General features: G+C 38.9%; 1 protein-coding gene across 1 annotated transcript in view; it reads right to left on the bottom strand.

Moving 5' to 3' along the window:
* Positions 1–25,367, bottom strand: part of LOC138165129 (ribonucleoprotein PTB-binding 2-like) — a 98,549-nt gene that overhangs the window by 24,237 nt on the left and 48,945 nt on the right. The window contains exon 3 of the mRNA XM_069093285.1: positions 158–627. Within this exon, the coding sequence (XP_068949386.1) occupies positions 158–627 (470 nt within the window). The remainder of the gene's footprint in view (positions 1–157; positions 628–25,367) is intronic.

A 25,367-nucleotide genomic window follows, 5' to 3' on the forward strand; every position in this document is an offset into this window, starting at 1 on the left:
CTCTCTCTCTCTCTCTCTCTCTCTCTCTCTCTCTGTCTCTCTCTCTCTCTGTCTCTCTCTCTCTCTCTGTCTCTCTCTCTCTCTGTCTCTCTCTCTCTCTCTCTGTATATATATACTTGAGAAGGCTTTCAAACCTAGGATCTTGAAAGGTACCTACCTGACCAAACACGGGCTTATGACTGAAGGAGAAAACTTGCAAGAGCTCTTGGGAATCCGTGAAGTCCCTGGGGAGTTTATCAATGCATAGGCACTTAGAATGAATGAGATCTATGGTCAGCTGATTCACATCCATCCACTGTGCAAAGAGAGTGAAGCCTCCTAACTGTTTACCCAACAGTTCTGACCGAGCCTTAGCAGCAGAGTCTTTTTTCATGTACTCTACAAATCCATAGCCCTTCGAATGGCCGGTGATTTCATTGTAGACCAAAAAGCACCTCTCAATGTTGCCAAAAGTCCGGACCAGTTCCTCAAATTCTTCTATTGTGAAAGAAGGGGGCAGGTTGGTAATGCAGAGCAAAGCATCTGTGGGCTGGAGCTGAACAGTTATCTCTTTTCCACGAAGAGAATATTGGTGAAATGTCTGGATGGCATTTTGGGCTTGCTCTCCATCCAATAAGGTAACAAAGGCTGAAAGAGACAATTCAATAAACATTTAGGAAGTGCCCACAATATGGCAGGCATTGTGATGACAGAAGTAAGCCCCATAATTTTATAGGCTACTCTTCTCATCTTAATTAACTGATCTTCAATTTAGTAAATTCAGAGAATATAGCATCACAGCTCCAGAGGTAGAAGGGCCTCTAGAAGTCAACTAGTCTAACCCCCTCATTTGACAAATGAGGAAACTGAGGCCTAAAGGGATAAAACAACTGCTCCAAAGTCAGACAGGTGATGGGTATCAGAGATGAGAGTTGGACCCAGGTCCTCTGATTCTGGACACAGTGCCCTCCTACAAAGAAATAATCCTTAGCGTCTAAAGTAGCCAAATGACATGAATCAAGAATTCTATTGCAGAGAATCCTTTGGCATCTTTGTTTTATTATGAGAAACTATGTACTTTCTTCTAGCTGCTCCTAACTCCACAGTGACATCTGAGGTAGGTTTTGGGGTGGTGGTAGTTGTTTGGGAGAGTGTTGTTGATACAGAACATAGTTAATGCTTTCAACAACTCTGAAAGAAAACCTAGAGTATAAAACCTTCTATTCTTCTAAAAGTTCTGCCTTAGCTGACAGAGGGCTTCCCCAACCTCAAAATCTGCAGAAATAGCTTGACCTTTCTCTAGGTTAATCTGGACCAGAGCCTAAACTGGTTACTAACTATAGTCTAAAAAATGACTCCCAATCATATGGAAGCTTGAGATTAAAAAGTAATAGGATAACCATCATCATCAAAAATACTCGTATAATAATTTTGTTGTGATTGCTTCAGACCAGGGATTTCACCAGCTTAGGGAACTCCTAAAGGGGAAATTCCCTCTACCAATGCAGACCAGCAACAAGTAAATGATTTGGCCAGGTTCTTTGTTTTTAATTGTTTTCAGTTGTGTCTGACCTAATTTGGAGTTTTTTTGGCAGATACCAGTGGTTTGCCATTTCCTTCTCTACCCTATTTTTACAGATGAGGAACTGAGGTGAACAGAACTAAGTGACTTGTCCAGGGTCATACAGCTACTGTCTGAGTTTGGATTCGAATTCATGAAGATGAGTTTTGCTGATTCAAGTGAGGTCTTTTCCTAGGAACAATGGGTGACTCAATGGATGGAGCTTTAGATTTGGAATCCAAAAGGTCTAAATTCAAATCCTGCCTCAAGCACTTACTAGTTGTGTGACCCTAGGCTGTATCACCTCAGTTTCCTCATTTGTAAAATGGAGATAATAATGGCACCTACTTCACAAGGCTTTTAGGAAGATAAAATGAGCTAACCTTTAAAATGTTTTGCAAACCTATAACTGCTAGATCTTATTTACTGGAAATAAGTTATTTGACAAAAAATGAAAAAAAATTGGAGATCCCATTAAACATTTGTTTTTTGTTTAATGGAATCAAACCATTTCATTTTAAGAAGTTTCCCTGACATCAGCTTCACTGGATTTGCTGAGGGCACATTTCTTTCTAACACAAACGAACCCTCTTTACACCGAGTCATGATGCCTCTATGATACTTTATGCGTTGGCATTAATAGTTGTAAATATTAGTAATCATGAAGAAATTTAGTGCATATACATATATATATATGTATATATATATATATATATATATATATATATATATATATATATATATATATATATATATATCTCTTCAAGTTCCATCATTTTGGATGAAACATGAAAACAAAACAGAAGCAGTTTAGTAGCCGCATGGATGAGACGGTTCATTAAACATGCCTACCTGCCTCCAAGAGTTTATGGTCTAACCAATGTCTTATATCATACTCCTCAATAAGGCCAAAATGGGTAACTAACTTATTTATTAAATGTCACATTAAAAAGGAAACAGAAAAATAAGAAATGCCTTTTCGCAGCTATGGATAAAAAAACGGAGAACAAAAAAGACAGGATGGGGCGGAGTCAAGATGGCAAAGTAGAAACAGGACTTCCACCCAGCTCTGGCTCCCACCTCCCCCAATTCATGTAAAAAATGACTCTAGAAAAACTATGGAACTACAGAACCCACAAAATGACAGAGAGAAGCTCTCACTGAGGACAGCCCAGCAGGCTGGTAGGAAGGGGCCAGTGCAGTGTGCTTGGAGCCGACCCCACCCTGAGCAAGCTGGAGGTTCTAGCCTCAGGGCGGTCTGACCAGCTGCTGGCTGGAAGGACTTCAGATCACCAGCAGCTGTGGCAGTTTCCAGAATTATCAACCCATAGATGCCAAGGACAAAGTAAGAGGTCAGTGCAATGTGAACTTTGGAACCTGGGAATTCTGAGTGCAATCCAACCTTTGCCCCAACAGCAAGACACAGCTGAGGCATGGTGGATGTGCAGCTACTGCCTTGTGGCAGCTTCAGAGCTCCTGGTCTGCAGATTGTAGGGGGACCAAGCAACCAGTCTAAGGGGTAATCACTATTGCCTTTACCTGCTTGGATCTAGATTGCTGTCTAGGGAGGAGGTCCTGGGTGCATGAGCAGTCTGCCAGAGTGTGTGGAGGATTCAGAGAGGGCACCCAACTAATACCTCCAGCAGCTGCAAAAACCCCAGCATTTGGGATAAAGCTCCCATTTTTGGTAGCAGAGTTCTACTGTGGCAAAAGCCTCAAAAGTCAAGTAATTGAGTGGCAACATGAGCAAGTAAAGGAAACAAAGCAAACAGAGCAATCCAACTTTACACTCCTACTTGGGAGACAAAAAGGAGCAAAGCATGGAACAGGAGGAAGACAACAAAGTCAAAACTCCTGCACCAAAAGCTTCAAAGGAAAATACATGCTGGTTACAGGCCATAGAGGACCTTAAGAAGCAGATAAGAGAAGTGGAGATAAAATTGGGAAAAGAAATGAGAACAATGCAAGAAAATTATGAAATGAGGGTCAACAGGCTGACTAAGGACAATAACACCTTAAAAAATAGACTAACTCAAATGGCAAAAGAGTTTCAAAAAGGCAATGAGGAGAAGATTGCCTTAAAAAGACGAATTTTCCAGATGGAAAAAGAATCTCAAAAGCTCAATGAAGAGAATCATTGCTTCAGAATTAGATTGGAGCAAATGGAAGCTAATGAGTTTATGAGAAATCAAGATGCTGTTAAACACATCCAAACACATGAAAGAATAGAAGGCAATGTGAAATATCTCATGGGAAAAACTACTGACCTGGAAAAAAGATCCAGGAGAGATAATTTAAAAATGATTGGACTACCTGAAAGCCATGATCAAAGTAAGAACCTAGAAATCATATTCCAGGAAGTTCTCATAGGAAACTGCCCTGATGTTTTAGTACCAGAGGGCAAAATAGAGGTTGAAAGAATCCACCAATCACCTCCTAAAAAAGATCTCAAAAAGAAAACTCCTAGGAATACTACAGCCAGGTTCCGGAATTCCCAGATTAAGGAGAGAATATTACAAGCAGCCAGCAAGAAACCATTTGAATATTGTGGAAACACAATCAGGATAACCCAGGATCTGGCAGCTTCTACACTTAGGCTTGAAATATGATATTCCAGAGGTGAAAGGAGCTGGGATTAAAACCAAGAGTCACCTACCCACCAAAACTGAGTATCATGTTTCAGGGGAAAATATGGTCATTCAGTGGAATAGAGGACTTTCAAGCATTCTTGCTGAAAAAAACAGAGTTGAATAGAAAATTTGACATTCAGATACAAGACGCAAGAGAAGCATGAGAAGGTAAACAGGGAAAAGAAATCATAAGGAACTAATCAAAGTTGAACTATTAATATTCCTACATGGAAAAACAATAATTGTAACTGAGGAAACTTTTCTCAGTAGTTGAAGGGAATAGAAATATCTATCTATCTATCTATCTATCATCTATCATCTATCTATCTATCTATCTTTTCTATATATGAGGGTATATGGGAATATGAATACATATGTGAATGTGTGTATATATGTTTACAGGTATACATAGATAGAGGGCACAGGACAAACTTAACAGGAAGGGATGATACTTAAAAGGTGAAATTAAGAGGTGAGAGAGGAATATAATGAGAGGAGATGGGGAGAGACAAAATGGGGTAAACTATCTCACATAGAAGAGGCAAGGAAAATGGTTACAATGGAGGGGAAGAATAGGAAGGCAAAAGGGAATGGGTCAACCTTATTCCCATTGAATTTGGCTTGAGGAGGGAATGAAATATACACTAAATAGGGTATCTCACCCTCCAGGAGAGTAGGGGGGGAAGGGGATGAGAGGGGAGATGATGGAAGGGAGGTCAGGCTGGGGGGAGGGAAGTTGGAAGCACCCACTTTTGAAAAGGGACAGAATCAAAGTAGAGAATAGAACAAGTGGGAGGTGGGATAGAAGGGAGGGAAATATAGTCAATCTTTCACAATATATCTACTGTGTTATTGTTTTGCATTAGCTACATATGTACAACCTATACTGAACTGATTATCTTCCCAGTAAGGGTAGGTGACAAGGGAGGAAGGGAATGAATCTGGAATTCAAAGTTTTAAAATCAAATATTCAAATATATACATATATATATACACTATTATTAATACTATTTTGCATGTAATTGAGAAATAAGATATACAGGCACTGGGGCATAGAGATCCACTGGAAAAGTCAAAAGGGGTATGGGAGAAAATATGGGAGAGAGCAGATTGTAGGAGGGGATATCCTGTGGGACTGCTATTTTGGGGCGGTGGGTAGGGGAAAAATGGGGAGAAAATTTGTAACTCAAAATCTGGCAGAAATGAATGATGTAAATCAGAAGTAAATAAAGCATTTGAAAAATGAAAAAAATGATTTTGAAAATCAAATAAGAGAAGTGGAGGAAAACTGGGAAGAGAAATGAGAATGATGCAAGAAAATTATGAAATGAGAGTCAACAACCTGACTGAAGAAAATAACACCTTAAAAAAATAGACTAACTCAGATGGCAAAAGAGGCTCAAAAAGGCAATGAGGAGAATGCCTTAAAAAGCCAAATTTGCCAGATGGACAAAGAATCTCAAAAACTCACTGAAGAGAATCATTCCTTCAGAATTATATTGGAACAAATGGAAGCTAGTAACTTTATGAGAAATCAAGATACTAATAAACAGATCCAAATAAATGAAAAAAATAGAAGGAAATGTGAACTATCTCATTGCAAAAACCACTGACCTGGAAAACAGATCCAGGAGAGAGAATTTAAAAATTATTAGAGTACCTGAAAGCCATGGTCAAAAAAAGAACCTAGAAATCATCCTTCAAGAAATTCTCAAGGAAAATTGCCCTGATATTTTAGAACCAGAGGGCAAAATAGAGGTTGAAAGAGTCCACTGATCACCTCCTGAAAAGATCCCAAAAAGAAAACTCCTAGGAATATTATAGCCAGGTTCTGGAGTTATCAGATCAAGGAGAAAATATTACAAGCAGCCAGGAAGGAACAATTTCAATACTGTGGAAACACAATCAGGATAACTCTGGATCTGGCAGCTTCTACATTGAGGGATTGAAGGGCTTGGAATATGATATATAGGAGGTCAAAGGAGCTGGGATTAAAACCAAGAATCACCTACCTAACAAAACTAAGTATCATGTTCCAGGGTAAAATATGGTCATTCAGTGGAATAGAGGACTTTCAAGCATTCTTGATGAAAAAACCAGAGTTGAATAGAAAATTTGACATTCAGATACAAGAAGCAAGAGAAGCTTGAGAAGGTAAACAGGGAAAAGAAATAATAAGGAACTTAACAAAGTTGAACTATTTATATTCCTACATGGAAAAACTATAATTGCAACTTATGAAACCCTTCTCAGTATGAGAATAGTTGAAGGGAATAGAAATGTATATACGTGTGTATGTGTGTATATATATATACATATATGTGTGTGTATGTGTGTATACATACTTATATGTATATGTATACATACATATATATGTCTATATAGGAGAGTATATGGGTATATGAATACATATGTGAGTGTGTGTATATATGCCTACAGGTATACAAAACAGAGGGCACAGGACCAATTGAATAGGAAGGCATAATACTTAAAAGGTGAAATTAAGAGGTGAGAGAGGAAGATAATGAGAGGAGATGGGGAGAGACAGAATGGGGTAAATTATCTCATATAGAAGAGGCAAGGTAAAATGGTTACAATGGAGGGGAAGAACAGGAAGGCGAAAGGGAATGGGTCAACCTTATTCTCATTGAATTTGGCTTAGGGAGGGAATGACATACACACTAAATAGGGTATCTCACCCTATTTAGGAGAGTAGAGGGGAAGGGGAAGAGAGGGGGGATAATGGAAGGGAAGGTAGGCTGGGGGGTAGGAAAGTTGGAAGCAACCACTTTTGAAGGGGACAGGATCAAGGTGGAGAGTGGATTAGGTGGGGGGTGGGATGGGATGGAGGGAAATATAGTCAGTCTTTCACAATATATCCACTATGGAAATGTTTTGCATAGCTACACATGTGCAATCTATATTGAACTGCTTATCTTCCCAGTGAGAGTGGGTGATGAGGGGGGAAGGGAGGGAATCTGGAATCCAGGGTTTTAAAATCAAATGTTTAAAAATATATATACATTATTATTATTATTATAATTATTATTATTTTACATGTAACTGGGAAGTGAGATGTGCAGGTACTGGGGCATGGAGATCCACCATGTCCTACTGGAGGGTCGAGAGGGGAATGGGGGATGATGTATGGGGGAGCAGATTGGGGGAAGGGATGTTCAGTGGGAGCCCTGTTTTGGGATGGTGGGTAGGGAAAATTGGGGAGAGGATTTGTAACTCAAGATCTTGTGGAAATGAATGATGTACACTAAAAAATAAAAAAAGAGAAAAATAAAAGATATAACAGATCATTTCAGATACCTGAAATTAAAAATCTTTTGCATGAATAAAACAGATGTAAGTCGGATGAGAAAAGAAGCTGTCAGTTGTGGGTAGGAAAGTGTTGCATCATATATCTCTAAATAAAGACTTGATTTCCAGGATATGTAGGAAAAACATACAAACATATAAAGCCAAGAGTCATATTCCGGTGTATAAGTGGCCAAAGTATATGGATAAACAGTTCTCAAAAGAAGAATTATAAGCTTCACACAAGAATATGAAGGATTGCTGGAAGTCACTAATGGTAAGAGAAATAAATGGAAATCAAAATGCTGATGTTTCATCTCACAACCCTGCAAACGAGTTCATATGGTAAATGATGGGAACAGTCAAAAAGGCTGAGTCAAGATGCCATATTGATTGAGCTATGAATTGAATCTGACTATTCTGAAAAGCAATCTGGGATTATGTTAAGAAAGTGACTAAAATGCCCATATTTAAAAAAAATCTTTTAACCACAAGGCATACCACAGAAGTCAAAGATAGAAAGAAAGGTTCTACAGATGCTAAAATACTCACAACAGCACTTTTTGTGGTAACAAAGAACTGGAAACAAAATGGATGCCCATTCTTTGAGGAATGTCTAAACAAACTGATACATGAATGTAACGAGATATTGCATCATAAGAAACGATGAATCTACAGAATACAGATGGGTATAGGGAGGGAATTCGATCTCGATGAGGAAATTCTCTCTACCAACGTGCCTTGTCAACTTTTAGCTTTAGAGCTGCCAAAAGCATTGGGAGTACTGGGCCAGGATGATTAAAAGGTAGGAGCTGCACCCAGTCTCCCTCCAACCACTACACTACGCTGTCTTTCTCCCATGGGCAGGTATGAGAAAATTTAGACGAACAGATGCAAAATGAAGTAAGTGGGATTCAGAATACAATAGAATGATAACTACAACAATGTAAATGGAAAAGAACCAATAGAAAAATAGAGCACTGCGTACATCAAACTTAGTCCCAAAGAGAAGAGATGAAAATAGGTCTATGCACATGGAGTTTTGTAATCACCATCTGATTTTGTTCATTAGATTGAATTTTATAAAAAACATTTTTTCCTAATCTTCCAGGGATGATTTTCTGTGTAAAGAGATGCAGAGGAATAGATTTGAAAATGAAGGTGAGGGGCGGCCAGGTGGCGCAGTAAGAGCGCTGGCCCTGGAGTTGGAAGACCCGGGATATGTTCTGGCCTCAGATACTTAACACCCACACAAAATAACTGGCTGTGTAACCTTGGGCAAGCTACTTAACCTCAATTGCTTTAAAAAAAAAAGAAAAAAATGAAGGTGATAAAAAAGGAAGATATCAATAAATGTTTTGACATTTTGTGGTCGAAAACAAGTTATAATGACAATAGAAAATATATTAATAAAATTAAATTATGTTTACATTATTAGTTGTAATGGAAATGCAGATTTAAAGATCTTCCCTGCCCCTAGGCTAAAGTGCACCAGAAGCCTGGGGAGGGAGGCTTGTTTTTCAGTAGATACTTTTTGATTGGCCAGTGGATCAAAAAGGTTGTTACATTCTCTGAGCCAGGAGAAGGCTATATAAGCACTGATGTGTAGCTTTGTTTTGGGACTCACTTTGAGAAGTGTTCTGTGATTTGATCTGAATTCTGGGAAGCCGTTGTTTGTTGTTGAGAGTCCCCCGGCTTTGAAAAACCCAGAATGTGGAAACCCAGATGTTGACTGGGTATGGATGTAATGGTTGGACAGTTTGGAAATCTGTCTACTTGATGTTTCTGTCTTGATAATTATGCCTGTATACTTTGAGGTTCAGGGTGCTGACCTTTTCTCCTGAGCAAGGTAAACGATATATGTCTGACTGATTAAAGTAAGCTTGTTAACCCATTTTGAGTTGCTTTCCTTTAACAAAGCAGATCCAAGAACCTGTGGTAGCTGCAAACCCTGAGGACGCTTGGGGTGCTTGCTGCTACATTAGTTGTTATAAATCTTGAATTTTTAAATTATGTTTTGATAATATATGTACTTAAAATGTACCAATTACATGCATACAATTAAAATGTTCAAATCATAAGGGAATATTTCAGAATAGATTTGTTTTACTGTCAACACAAACACTTCAAAACAAAATTATTCTTTTAATTTAATCTGAACATTACCTTCTGGAGAAAATGCAAGGAAAGAGACCTACTAGTCAAGGAGAAAACAATTTTGAGTCCTTAATAATGATTTTACAGTTAATCCTGATGAATATTAGAGAAAGAGCACCATAAATACAGACTGTTCTGGTGCACTTTTATTCAGACTCAGGTCATGTCTCAGTTACATCAGGCATCTAGGTAGATGGACGGCTCAGTGGATAAGGTGCTAGGACTGGAGTCAGAAAGACCTGAGTTCAAATCTAGCTTTAGACACTAGTGAGCTGTGTGAGCCTGGACAAGTTATTTAATCTCTGCTTCAGGTCCTCATCTATAAAACAGGGAGGATAATGGCACCTACCTCCCAAGGGTGTTGTGAAGATCAAAAGAAATAATATTTACAAAGTGATTTGCAAACCTTAAAGTGCTCTATAAATATAAGCTATTATTATAAGGGGGCAAGTAGATGGCATGGTGGATAGAGTGCTGGGTCTGGAGTCAGGAAGACCTGAGTCCAAATCTGACTTCAGATGTGTGACCCTGTGCAAGTCACTTAACTGTATTTGCCTTAGCTTCCTAATCAGTAAAATGAGCTGGAAAAGGAAACAGCAAACCACTCCAGTACCTGAACTGGACAACAATTATTATAAGAACTGAAGAACTCTTATTATAAGAGAGTACCAAGTTGATAGATTCAAGTCATCTGGTGTGAGTGAACCACATCCTTATATAATCAAAGAATTGGCAAATAGGATTGCGAAACAATGTTGGGAAAATTGTGGCAAATAGATGAGGAAGCACAAAACTAGAGAAAGGCAAATTACCAGTTTTCAAAAAACAAAACAAAAGAGGTGGGGGTGGGTGGGGAAAGAATACAATCCACCAAGGCCAGTGAGCTTGACCTCATTTCCTGGAACATTCTCGAATGTTAAAGTGGCCCTTTTGAAGAGGAAGTGGCGATTACAGACAGCCAGCGTGACATCTTCTAAGACAGGTCACGCCAGAACAAGCTTATGTCTTTTCTGATATGATGACTAAGTGAGCTGATCAGCTAGAGAGATAGTTGACCTAGATTTGAGCCAAATATTTCATAAAGTAACTCATGCTCTTCTTGTAGAAAAAAGTAGAACTATGTAGATGAGAGGATAATACCATTTGGTGGCTTTGGAGATGGTTGAATGGCTGGCCTCAAAAAGTAGTCATTAAGGGCACAGTGTTAGCTTGGCAAGAAATCTCCAGTGGAAGGCTCCAGGTATCTGTGATTGGTCTTGTACTGTTTAGTCTTTTTATCTTGTCTCTGATTCTTAATATGTGGGTGACTTGGACAGTCACCAACTTTCCCTGGGCATCCATTTTCTCATCTAAAAACTAGGGTTTACCATTTCTTTTTTTTTTTTTTTGGAGAAAGCAATTGGGGTTAAGTGACTTGCCCAAGGTCACACAGATAGTTTTTGTGGTCTAGGCCTAGATAGTTTTAGTGTCTGAGGCCGAATTTGAATTCAGATCCTCCTGACTCCAAGGCCAGTGTTCTATTCACTGCACCACCTAGCCACCCCTTGGGTTTCCCATTTCTTTCTCCAGCTCATTTTACGGATGAGGAAACTAAGGTAAAAGGGTTAAATGACTTGCCCAGTATCATACAGCTACTAAGTGTCTGAGACTGGACTTGAACTCAGATCTTCCTGACTCCAGGCACTCTATCCACATGCCACCAGGCTGTCCCCAGGGATAAGATATATGATCAGTGACTTGGATACTGATGCTGGCAAGGATGACATGCTCATTGAATCTGCAAACATCCATATTCTACTGCAGAGAAGGCAAATCTTATGGGCTGGCCATGTTATTCAAATGCCAAATGTATGTTTGCCTAAAGGACTATTTTACAGATAACTTGCACAAGGCAAGTGCTTGCATGGAGGTCAGAAGAAGTGATACAAGGGCACTCTTAAGGTCTCTCTGAAGAACTCTGGAATTGATTGTGTGACATAGGAGACACTGGCATAGGACCGCCCAGCATGGAGTGCCAGCATCAGAGAAGGAGCTGGGCTCTAGAAGCGAAGCAGAAAAGCATCTGCTCAAAAGAAATGGGAGATGCATAAACTTAGAGCCATCTCCATTCCAAACGTTCACATAGACTATTTGTGCCCAGTCTTTGGTAGAGCTTTCTAGGCTCATACAGGTCAATCAGCCACAGTTGGACACACTATACCTGGACTCCAACAAAGTGATATGGTTTGGTCCTCTTAGAGAATGAAGGACAACAATCAACCAACTGACCAACAATCAGCTATCTGAAAAAACTTTAATTTGAATTATTAACCCTTTCTTAAGTCTAGACATTAAAAAAAAAAAAACGAAGGATGCCCAGATTTTTAGCCTCTGCCAATTCCCAAGGTGTAAATATTTGTACACTGAGAATTTAGCAAATTCACTGGAAAGGTCTGAGCTGGCCCCAGCACACCCCCAGTTCCAAGTGAACAAAAGTGGAATGAAGTAGAAGGTGGGGGGCTCTCCCTCATTGTATGTATGCCTTCAATCTGAGGCTGGAGGACTACTTGCTAGATGTATTACACTGAGGATTCCTTTCAGGTATGGGTTAGAGTAGATGGCCATTAAAGTCTCTACCAACTTCAAAATTCTACAATTCTGTAACTTATAAAACCCATACAATTTTTGAAATTTTATTACTTATTTTTCACATTCTTTTAAAAAAAATTCCCCCTTATTTCCCTCCTTGCAGCTCCTCCCCTACCCATTGAGAAGGCAAGCAATATGAAATCAAATATACATATAAAATCATGTTAAAAACCTATTTCCATATTAGCCATGGAGAACCCATATAATTTCAGGCCTTACTGATTACTTAGTCCACTTTCAGGAAACTTTAGTTGTTGAAATAGAATGTAGTAAGAATGTGAAAAATAATATCAGGAAAACGCTTTTGGGAAATGGATTAAAAAATTGTTGAGACAGCTCTTTTTGGCAATCTGTTTCCAGGTCAATTCTGCTAAATTCTTCCTGGTTCATTCCTTAGTTCATTTGCTCATTCTTTCATTCACCAATAATTTATTAAGTGCCTACCTACACTGTTCCAGGAACTGAGAATGCAAAGACAAAAGTGAAAGTTCCTGCCTTCTAATTGGGTAGAGGGAGGATAAAATACATGTCAAAATAATATACAAATTAAATATAAGTAATTTCAAGCATTATTTTTCCCACTTTCCATACATTTGAAATGTCAAATATTAATTTTTTTCTCAAGAAATAATGATCGTACTAGCACTGGTGGTAGATGGGTCAATGTGTGAGGAGGTCTTGGGAAGCATAAGAACTCACTATTTTGTAAGTCAAATGTATGCCTATTTACTTCCTTGTGAAAGTTCGGATAAATACACAGAAACCTTTGACTTCTGCACTGGAATCCCATTATAAACTGGAATTTTCATGCCATTTTTGCCACGGCTTTGTCTCCCCTTAGAAGGGCGGCCGAGTCTGATGCCAGGCCAATCTCAACATATTTTCTTGATCTTCCCTATTTCAATAGAACCCTTTCCTGAAATTCAACTTCAGGAAGCTCTGGTTGCAAGATTACAATTTAAAACAGTAAACATCTTTGACCAGTTCACCTCTGAGCCATTTGTTTCTTCTGGTACCAGAGCATGTCACTGAGAAGAGAAAAAAAAAATATTGAAAAGTAGAAATATATCCATATTAACTTTTACAACTCGGGACCATAACTTTTTCTAAGTTTTAGAAATGATGGAAGAATACCACAAAACAAAAGAAACAAACAAAACCAACATGTCTCAGCATCTAACACAATACCTGGCATACAGTGGACCCTTAATAAATACTTGCTGACTGAATGATTGAATAAATTAAAATAAGGAAGCCCAGAGTAACTTGAGGAAGGAGAAAGTGCTAACTCTCAGGGAAGGCCACAAAGATGCACCACCTGAAGAAAGCATTGAATGAAGATTAGTCAACAAACATTTCCTTAGCAAGTACTACTGCCAGGCACTGGGCCCTGGGCACTGGGCTGGGTGTCACAGATACAAAGGCAAAATCAAAATGGGCTCTGACCTCAATGATTTGCCCTCCTAGAGAGAGATGACATGTGCATATAAAAGCTGATAGAAAAGGGATAGAAAATAACCTGAAAGGAAAGGCACCAGCTGCTGGTGGGGGATGCAGGGGGTCCACTGAGCATCGTGCAAGAAAGTGGCAGTTGGGTCTGGAAGGAAATCAGGATTGAGATCGGCTGAGTGGAGGAGGGAGGAAATTCTAGCCCATGCAATGGTTTGTAAGAGTCCAAGGATACAGGTGATGGAATGGTGCATTCAGGGAACAGCTGAGAGTTCAGATGTGTTGGAAGAGACAATATGTGAAGAAGAATAATGTAAATTAAATCAGAAAAGGTAGGTGGAAGCCTGATTATGAATGAGCCTTAAATATCTCTTAAAACATTTCTTCCTTCCATCTTTTTTCTATTTCCATTGCCAAGAACTTAGAAAATGTCTCTAGTACAGCCTACCTGGTTTTTGTAATAGCATCTTTTTTTAAAATGCTTTATTAACTTCTGATTTACATCATTCGTTTCCGCCAGATTTTGAGTTACAAATTTTCTCCCCATTTTTCCCCTACCCGCCGCCCCAAAATAGCAGTCCCAGAGGATATCCCCTCCTCCAATCTGCTCTCTCCCATATTTTCTCCCATACCTCTTTCGACTTTTCCAGTGGATCTCTATGCCCCAGTGCCTGTATATCTTATTTCCCAATTACATGTAAGATAGTATTAATAATAGTATACACACACACATATATATTTGAATATTTGATTTTAAAACTTTGAATTCCAGATTCAGTCCCTTCCTCCCTTGTCACCCACCCTTACTGGGAAGATAATCAGTTCAGTATAGGTTGTACATGTGTAGCTAATGCAAAACAATAACATAATAGATAGATAGATAGATAGATAGATAGATAGATAGATAGATAGATAGATAGATAGATAGATAGATAGATATTTCTAATCCCTTCAACTACTGAGAAAAGTTTCATCAGTTACAATTATTGTTTTTCCATGTAGGAATGTTAATAGTTCAACTTTGATAAGTTCCTTATGATTTCTTCTCCTTGTTTACCTTCTCATGCTTCTCTTGCTTCTTGTATCTGAATGTCAAATTTTCTATTCAACTCTGTTTTTTTTTTTCAGCAAGAATGCTTGAAAGTCCTCTATTCCACTGAATGTCCATATTTTCCCCTGAAACATGATACTCAGTTTTGGTGGGTAGGTGACTCTTGGTTTTAATCCCAGCTCCTTTCACCTCTGGAATATCATATTTCAAGCCTAAGTGTAGAAGCTGCCAGATCCTGGGTTATCCTGATTGTGTTTCCACAATATTCAAATTGTTTCTTGCTGGCTGCTTGTAATATTCTCTCCTTAATCTGGGAATTCTGGAACCTGGCAATAATATTCCTAGGAGTTCTTTTTGAGATCTTTATCAGAAGGTGATTGGCGGATTCTTTCAACCTCTATTTTGCCCTCTGGTTCTAAAACATCAGGGCAGTTTTCTTTGAGAACTTCCTGGAGGACGATTTCTAGGTTCTTACTTTGGTCATGGCTTTCAAGTAGTCCGATAATTTTTAAATTATCTCTCCTGGATCTATTTTCCAGGTCAGTGGTTTTTCCCATGAAATATTTCACATTGCCTTCTATTCTTTCATTTGTTTGGATATGTTTAACAGCATCTTGATTTCTCATAAACTCATTAGCTTCTATTTGCTCCAATCTAATTCTGAAGCAATGATTCTCCTCATTGAGCTTTTGAGATTCTTTTTCCATATGGAAAATTTGTCTTTTTAAGGCATTCTTCTCCTCATTGCCTTTTTGAGCCTCTTTTGCAATTTGAGTCAGTCTGTTTTTTGAGGTATTATTTTCCTCAGTCAGGCTGTTGACTCTCATTTCATAATTTTCTTGCATTGTTCTAATTTCTCTTATGAATTTTTCTTCCACTCCTCTTATCTGCTTCTTAAGGTCCTATGGCCTGTAACCAGCTCGTATTTTACTTTGAAGCTCTTGGTGCAGGAGTTCTGACTTCACTGTTTTCCTCCTGTTCCATGCTTTGCTCCTTTTTGTCCCCCAAAAAGGAGTGTAATGTTAGAATCTTCTGTCTGCTTTGTTTCCTTTGCCTGGTCATGTCGCCCCTCAGTCACTTGACCCCTGGGCTTTTTGCCACAGTAGGACTGTGCCACCAGACAGGGGAGCTTTCGTCCCAAATGCTGGGTTTTTCTCAGCTGCCAGAGATATTAGATGGGTGCCCTTTCTGAGGCCTCCACATGCTCTGGCAAGCTGGACACACACCCCAGGACCTCCACCCTAGACTGCAATCCAGATCCAAGCAGGTTAAAACAAGAGCGATTACCCCTCAGACTGGTGCTTGGTCCCCCTACACTCTGCAGGCCAGGAGCTGAAGCTGCCATGTAGCACTGGCTGGCTGTGCTGGCATCTCACTCCCACTTACTGGGTCCCAAAGTCCAGACTGCACTGACCTCTCACCTTGTCCTTCACATCTAAGTGTTGATAAATCTGGAAAAGGCCACAGCTGCTGCTGATCTGGAGTCCCTCCAGCTGGGGCTGGGCTTGGGTCCCAGAGCACTGAGCTGGATTCCTGCAGGCCTGCAGGACTGTCCTCAGTGGGAGATTAGCTTCTCTGTGTCATTTTGTGGGTTCTTCAGCTCCAAAGTTTGTTTAGAGTCCCCCTTTTACATGGATTGGGAAAAGTGGAAGCCAGAGCCGCGGGAAGGTCATACTTCTACTCCGCCATCTTGGCTGCACCCTCAATAGCATCTTTTTAAAATGAATGAATGATTATTTTATAATACATTATACATAAATAATATATGTATAAATTTTATTATAATTTATTATTAATTAAATTTTAATTAAATAAATTTGTGTGTTTTTCTACATTATCATAATTTCCCCAGTCTTTCCCTCTTTCTCTCCCCTTCTCAGGAGCCATCCCATATAATACATAATATTTTTAAAGACAAAGCAAGTAAGTGAGGAAAACAGTATGACTGATCAATACATTGAAAAAGGCTGAGAATATTTACAAAATACAACACTTGTGAACCTTGAAGGGGGCAGAGTTATCTGCCTTTATCCCTTCTTTTGAGCCTGTTTATTCTTTTATTTTATTTTTATTCTTTTGCTTTTTGGGGGGCAATTGGGGTTAAGTAACTTGCCCAAGGTTCATATGGCTAGTGTTGTGTGTGTGTGTGTGTGTGTGTGTGTGTGTGTGTGTGTGTGTGTGAAGTGTCTGAGGCCGGATCCAAACTCAGGTCCTCCTGACTCCAGGGCTGGCGCCCAAGCCACGTTTATTCTTTATAATTTTTCAGCATTTACTTTTGATTTTGGTTTGTGGTTTTGTCTTTCTGTTTATGTTGTTATAGTTATTTTATATATTGTCTTCTTGGTTCTGCCTACTTCCGTTTTCATTAGATCATGGAGCTCTTTCCATGCTTCTCTATTTTCATTACACACATCATTTCTTATAACACAGGAATATTTCATTACGTTCATATCCCACAATTTAGCTAGTCATTCCCTAAGTGATGGGCATCTACTTAGTTTCCAATCTTTGCTATCACAAAGAAGCACCACTGTAAATATTTGGGTGTATATGGGGTTATTCTTATCAGTGGCTTCCTTGGAGTATAAATAATGGAATCTCTGGGTATGAACACTTTAACCACTTTTCCCCCCCCCATAATTGCAAACTGCTTTCTAAAATGGCTACACCAATTCAGTTCCCCCAGCAATGCACTAGAGTGCCTATCTTCCCCTAACTGTTCAACATTGACGATTCCCAAATTTTGTCATCTTTGCCAATCTGCAGAGTGTGAGGTGAAACTCAAGTTATTTAGATCTGTATTTCTCTTATTATTAATTTGGAGCATTCTTTCATGTGGTTATTAATGCTTTGCAATTCTTTTGAAACTGTTCATATCCATTTATCTTTTGAGAATGGCTTTGGGTCTTCTATTTGTCTATCACTTATTTGTGAATTTTGGATATTACCTTATCAGAGTAATTTGATTCAAAGATTTTTTTTTGTCATTTTCCTAGGTGCATTAATTTTATTTGTATAGAAGCTTTTCGATTTCACACAATCAAAGTTACCTATTTTATATTCTGTAATCACTGCCATCCTTGGTTTGGTTAAGAATCCATCTCCTACTCACAGCTGTAAGAGAATATGATCTCTTTCTCCTCTAATTTTTAGTTGTATGATTTTTAATAAGCCACTTAATGTTTTACGGAACATGGCATAAGGTGTTAGTCTCAGTCTAATTTCTGCCAGATTGCTTTCCAGATTTCCCAACATTTTTTCAACTAGAGATTTCTTTCCTAAGTAATTTATGTTTTCCAGTTTATTATGTTCCATTTTTTTCTGATTCTCCCTTGTCTAGTATGTTCCTTTGATCTCTCTATTTTTAACCAACACCAGATGGTTTTGATGACTGCTTGTAATGATGCATTTTGAGATCTGGAAGTACTACTCCCCCATGTCTCTACCTACCTACTTCTGGAAGTACTATTCCTTACCTCTGTCTCTACTTTATTATTTCCTTTGAGATTCGGTATATTTTACTTTTTCAAATAAATTTCATTATGTTCTAGTTCTCTAAAATATCAATCTGATAATTTGATTGTTACAGCATTAAAACTACAAATTAATTTTTGATAGTATTGTCACTTTTATTATATTGACACAGCCCAGTCATGACCATTGAATATTTCTTCTGCTATTTCCTTTGTTATTTTATTTTTACTCAATTACATGTAAACAACAAAAAAGTTTTTTTTAAAGCAATTGGGGTTAAGTAACTTGCCCAAGGTTACACAGCCAGTTACTTTGTGTGGGTGTTAAGTATCTGAGGCCGGAGCTGATCCTGGGTCCTCCTGACTCTGGGGCTGGTGCTCTTACTCACTGTGCCACCTAGCCTCCCCTTAAACAAAAATTTTTAACATTAATTTAAAACAAAATGAATTCCATGTTATCTCTGTCCCTCCCTCACCTCTCCCCTCCTTGTGAAGGTAAGCAATTTGATGTACATTATACATGTGCAGTCATGCAAAATGTCTAATATCAACTATGTTGCAAAAAAAAAAAAATACAGACCCAAAAATCTGCACCAAAAACAAAACCAAGAATAATAAGGAAAGTTTTAAAAGTCTGCTTTGATCTGCATTCAGACTCCTTCAGTTCCTTCTCTGGAGGCGGATAGCATTTTTCACATAAGTCCTTTGGAATTATCTTGGATCACTGTATTGCAGAGAACAGCTGTCATTCACAGTAGATAATTGTACAATATTGCTGCTACTATGTACAATGTTCTCCTGGTTCTGTTATTTCTTTAATTATAATTTTGTGTGCTTTGGTTGGCTTATTCCCTAGATATTTTATATAATTTGTAGATATCTGAAATGGGATTTCCCTTTCTATCTCTGTCTCTTGAATTTTGTTATTATTATACAGAAATGCTGCTGAGTTTTTATTTTAAAGCCAGCAATTCTACTCTTAGAAGGCTAGGAGGAATAGGAAAGAGAGGGAGCTCTACTCGCCTGACCTGTCAGAAGGAAAGAGAAACAGGACAGAGGGAACAGAATTCTAACTTTCTGCTCTCCTGACTACTACTTAATGGAAATGAGCTGTTGTTCAGCTCTCCAGCTCTGCTGGCAAGGAAGAGAGAGCCAAAGTGATTCAAGAATACTTAGGACTTTTTTGTTAAGAAAATCTTCCCCCCCCCCACTTTTTAAAACATTTTAAAAGCTTTGACTTCTAAATTCTATCCCTCCCTCCCTTCTCCCTTCCCTGAGATGGTAAACAATCAGATATAGGTTATACATGTGCAATTATGTAAAACATTTCCATATTAATCATTTTGTACAAGAAGACTCAAATAAAAGAAAAAACCAAAGAAAGAAAGTGAAAAATAGTATGCTTCAGTCTGTATTCAATCAATATCAGTTCTTTGTCTGGAGGCAAATAGTATGCTAGTCCTTTGGGATTATCTTGGATCATTGTATTGTTGAGAATAGAAAGGTCAAAGAATACTTACTACTTCAAGTCCCATCAACTAACTTCAGCTAAATCCTCAGCTTCTCCTCACTGCATGTACCGTGTTTCCCCGATAATAAGACCTATCCCGAAAATAAGCCCTCCCCTTACTGTGTAAGATTCCTCTAAAATAAGCCCTCCCCCGAAATTAAGCCCTATTGAGATTGCTACTGTAGTGAAGGTGATCCCCTGCGCTACATGCTACATTACGGTACCCTCTGTATGCACCGTCCCCCCCCCCCCCGGGTGAAACGCATGCCACGCTCTGAGCTGCATCCAATCAGAGCTGCAGCAGTGAGCGCGTCATCCTGTCCTTCCCCAGTGATTTGCTTGCTGGCGCCATTGAGAGCAGTGCTGCGGAGGAGAGCTGAGGCAGGACAACATAAAAACCCGGTATGTAAGCGGGAGTGAGGGGGCATGATGGAGGATAAAAAGGGCATGATGGAGGAAAAAAGAAGAACTCAGGGGGCATGATGGAGTGAAAAGAAGGACTGATGGTCATAATTTTATTATTCTGTCTGTTTTGACCCCCAGACATGAGTACAAAAAGGAAGAGCTATACTGTTGAGTATAAGAAAGCAATTGTAGAGGAGTCACATGGCAAGAATCTTGCAGTTTTCTGTAAAGAAAAACTTTTGGATCTTCGAATGGTCAGAAAATGGAGAGCAGATTATAATAACCTCAATCAACAGGTGGATGAGGGAAAAGGGAAAAAGCGCAGGTCTGGATCAGGTCGGCAGCCCTTATATCCTGACTTGGAGATCCTCATTGGTGAATGGATTCCTGACAGGAGAGCAAAGGCCTTGGTTGTGCGCAGGGCTGATATTCAAGCATTTGCCCTTTCAATGGCACCAGAGTTTGAAATGGTCTCAGAAGGATTCAAAGCATCACAACACTGGTTGGACGGTTTCCTTCAACGGTATGAACTGTCCCTAAGAAGATCAACAACACTGTTTAAGCTGGAAGATGCTGAAGTTATTAAACATGCACTTGCATTCAAGTCCTTTATTGATAGGATCGACATTTCCAAGTACCAAACCTGCAATATGATTGCTATGGATGAAATTGCAGTGTTTATGGGACAAGGATCTCAAACAACAATTCATCACAGGGGTGCAACGTCAATCTACATTCCCACCACTGGCTATGAAAGTGCACGGGTCACCTGTGTTTTGGCAATTTGTTTGGATGGAAAGAAAGTCACACCTCTAATCATCAGTAAGGGCAAGAAAGATAAGATTGAACGTGTATCTGGCATTTACATTCTTGAAACCGAAAAAGCCTGGTGTACACAAGCCGTTATAAGAAAGTGGGTTGATTTAATGCTGCCACTTGTTATGCGAGGTAACCGAAGAGGTCTGATAGTCTGGGATTCAGCCAGCACTCACCGCGCTAAAGAAATGAAAAACTTCCTTGCAGAGAGAAGAATAAATCAAGTAATGATTCCTGCAGGAATGACTGCCTATCTCCAGACCCTTGATATTGCAATAAAGAAGCCATTCAAGGACCATTTGCGCATGGAAGTCAATGACTACATTGAAAATAGAATGGAAAGAAATCAGCGTGGAAACTTTGTGAAGCCCTGTCTGCAAGAAGTCGTGACTTGGGTGAAGAAGTCACGGGATAAAATTACTGACAGCTGTGTCGCCAAGGCACTACGAGCAGGTTACCTGGACAAGACATATTCATTTAAAGAGAGCTATATTGCTGGACATTACAGATTGGGTCCACTTCTTCTGAAGGAAATGGAGGAGCAAGACATCCAGGACGGAATTCAGGGTATGGACACTTATGACGATGTTGTTGAAGAAGATGACATGATCATTATTGAATAAAGGTACATTTTTTTGTTCCCATTTACCTGTTTATTAAAATTGCTGTCAATGTTCATTAAAATAAGCCCTCCCCTGAAAATAAGCCCTCTGGTGTTTTTCTGTCCAAAAAAAAAAAATAATAAGACAGTGTCTTATTATCAGGGAAACACAGTAGGAGGCAATATCTTATCTCTCCCATTGAGTGTTCTGTCAGATAGAGGTTGGCGGGTCTTCTCTTCCTTTTTCCAATGGACAAATAAGTTTAGAATCAAGAGTTCTGCCTTCTTCTTAAGAGAAAGCCACCTCCTTCTCCTGGATAGAGCTGAATGAATTCTTTTGCTCCCCATGCTCTTGGTTCCATCAGCTAGAAAGTACCTACTAATCATCAGTAATGTAATGTTAATTACATTACTGACAAGAACAGCTAAGCAGGCTGGTGCTCATGAGCCATCAAAATCTCCCTATTACCTTCCAGGCAAAGTACAAATTTCTTAGCTATCTATAATATGACAGGGTCCTGCCTTTGCAGTCAAATCACAGGTTCCTAGAATGAGAGCTGGGAGAGACCTTAAAGGTCCTTATTGTGCAGATGAGGAAACTGAGGCATAGACAGATTAAGTGACTTGCCCAGGGTCACCTAGCTACTAGGTGTCTGAGGCAGGATTTGAACTTGGGTCCTCCTGAAATACAGTCCAGTGCTCTACCTTCCCCACCACCTAGTGCCCTTTCTACTTTCTCTGTGGCTCTAGTAAGAATAGACTTGGGCTACCTCCATGCATTTGCTCATGTTATTCCTTATTCCTAGAATGTCCATTTAGTAAAGGTTATTAATATTATTTTGCAATCAAGAAAACTGGCCTCAAAACATATTGGCATTGGACGAAGTACGATGAGAAGAATTACACAGAATAAGAGAATGGGCTATGTTGCCAAGGCATTGATCATCAGCAGGAGCTCCTAAGTCTGGGGCTGTTGACTTCCAAAGTGGGAACCTGGCCAGGATTTCACAAGGTATTTAAGAGTGACAACTCTACTGAAGAAAGCAATCCTTTGTTAAATGTCTTCTGTGTGCACACTAGACCCTGGACATTCTCTGGGACTAAAAAATGCCAAAACAAAAAAGGAAAGCAGACCCTGGAAGAATCTAATCTATTCAACTAGAGGGGATGGGGCTTAAACATGTATTTGACAACCAGGTAAAGTCAGAGACTCCAGAAAGACTTCCCATTGTGGTGCCAGAGTTGACCCACCAGAGGTGGAGGTGAGGAAGGAAGGAATTCTAGGCACTGGGGCCAGCCTGTGCAAAAGTGCAGAGACAGAGAATAACACATCGAGGTTAGGAGAACAGCTACAGTCCTGATTGCTGGAACACGGAGAAAAGTAAGAGGCAGATTGTACAGGGCTGTAAAAGTAAGTCTGAAGGGTTTGTGTTTCAATCTAGAGGAAATAGGGAGCTACTGAATATTTTTGAGTAAGGGAGTAACATGGCCAGCCTTGTGATTAAACCATATTAATTTGGCAGCTCTGTGGAGGATAGAAGGGAAAGAAGAGATACAAAAGAGGGAGAAGAATAAGGGGGTTATTAATCCAACAGTCATTAATGGAGACAATGAATACAGCAAAGTCACAGGATACAAGATTAATTTGCAAAAATCATTTGAATTCTTATTAACCAGAAACAAATGTCATGAAAATATCTTTAAAAGCTCATTTATAACAAAATCCATCATATATTTGGGAATTAATGCCTAGAAATGCACCATGCCTACATAAGATAACTTAAAACTATAATGACTAAAATGAAGGAAGATCTAAACACCTGTAGGGACAGTCAATGATCATAGATGGACTGAATTAACATCACAAAGAATGACAAGTCTCCAAACCAATTTATACATTTAATGAAATGTCAATCAAAATATCAAGATAACTTTACAAAACTGGCTAAAGTCAGAATGAAATTTTAAAAGTAAAACAGTAAACATTATCAAGGAACATGCTGGGAAACACACAAGCTATCATCGGGGTCGTTCACTTGTCGACTTTAAAACCTACCAGATAGCAGTTATTATCAAAATCATCCAATGCTAGACAAAATTTAGATCAATGTAATACACTATCTATTCAACCAAACATCTGGAAAATCCAAAGAAAAGGAAAACTAGAAAGAGGATTCTCTAATGAATACTGGAGGAAATGGACGGCAATTCAGCGGAATGTGGATTTAGAGCATCATATGGCACCACCCGCTTCGCTCCATTTCAGCTGGATTTTAGACAAACATAGAAAGTAACTATAGAAGGTTAAAATGCAGGAAAAAAGAAACGTGGTGCTTAGTTAAATTTTGGAAGGAAAATAAGTTTTCTTCTATTCAACAAAAAATTGTTACTGGGGCAGCTAGGTGGCGCAGTGAATAGATCACTGGCCCTGGAGTCAGGAGGACCTGAGTTCAAATCCAGCTTCAAGACACAACACAAAAACTAGCCATGTGACCTTAAGCAAGTCACTTAACCCCAATTACCCTACCTTCCCCCCTCCAAAAAGCAAAACAAAAGAACAAACAAAAACCAAAGAATTGTTACAGACAAGACAGATGTACTTGACAATAAAAAATATATATTTTTAAAGCCTAGATATCAAAAAACAACAATTGAATAAAAAGACCATATTATGGGAAATACATTGAATATGAAGGATAAGAAATTGAAATCTAAAATGCATAAGAAATGGCTTTAAAATGTCCAAAGGTAACATGAGGTCCATGATGGATAACTGATCAAAGGCCATGAAATAACCACTTGAGAAAATATTCATTCTCGTGAATAATAAAACACATGTGAATTAAAACAATTTCGTAGTACTCCTTCATATCAATCACATTGGTAAAAATAATTATACTAGTTAGACTTTGGAAAAGCATTTGCATATTCTCTGCTTGTGGAATGGAATAGAATGACTGAATAAAAAAAATATTTATTAAGCATTTACTATGGAACAAATAATTAAATGCTGGGGATACATATGCAAAAAAGCAAGACAGTGCCTGGTCTTCCAAGAAGCTTCTTAAAGGGGCAATTGACACATAGAGGGAAGGAGGGGTCAGGGAGGAATGATAAGTGGAGTCATACACAAAAGGAATGACAGTTCTTTCCAGGAAGGGTAACACTGATTGGATTTTTGGCATCTGATGTAGAGGTAGGAAAAGGGTTTGGCAGGGTGGTGCTGGGTGGGAGCTAGATAACAGATATAGTCAGAAGGTCCAGCACAACTGCCCAAAAGGAAAACCATCAAAGTGAAGCGACTGAAAACTGGGGAAATGTTTTGATGAAAATGTGCCAGGACACAGACCACCAAAGTGACACAAACTATAAGACACAATGGTTCCATGATTGTGAATATATCCTGAAAGTGTTATCAAAAACAAAACAAAAAGACCATTTTGTTCAAAGATTTTATTGAAGCCTCTTTTTTGTAATACTGACACTATTGTTGTGGGACTGTGTTACTTCCATATTTGTCCTCAGTTACCTATTTTCTGCCTTCCATTTTTCATACTTAAAAAAAAAAAATCCATTGTCTAGTAAGTTTCCTATCCAGCCAGGCTGGCTTCTATTCCTTCCATTTGTAGCATTATATGGGACGGAGCTGCCTAGATTTGGCTGTTTCTAGCTTCCTGCTCCTCTTAAATCAACAATCTTTTTAGATTTTTTTAGTGTATGGGGTCTCACCTATCCTATTTTTGGAAATTGCTTTCTTAGAATCTAGTATACACTGTAGGTTGTGTTTGACATCACCACACT

Source organism: Petaurus breviceps, unplaced genomic scaffold, assembly GCF_028583685.1.
Source record: "Petaurus breviceps papuanus isolate PSGF00001 unplaced genomic scaffold, PetGlider_PUasm1.0 208, whole genome shotgun sequence".
Classification (NCBI taxonomy): domain Eukaryota; kingdom Metazoa; phylum Chordata; class Mammalia; order Diprotodontia; family Petauridae; genus Petaurus; species Petaurus breviceps.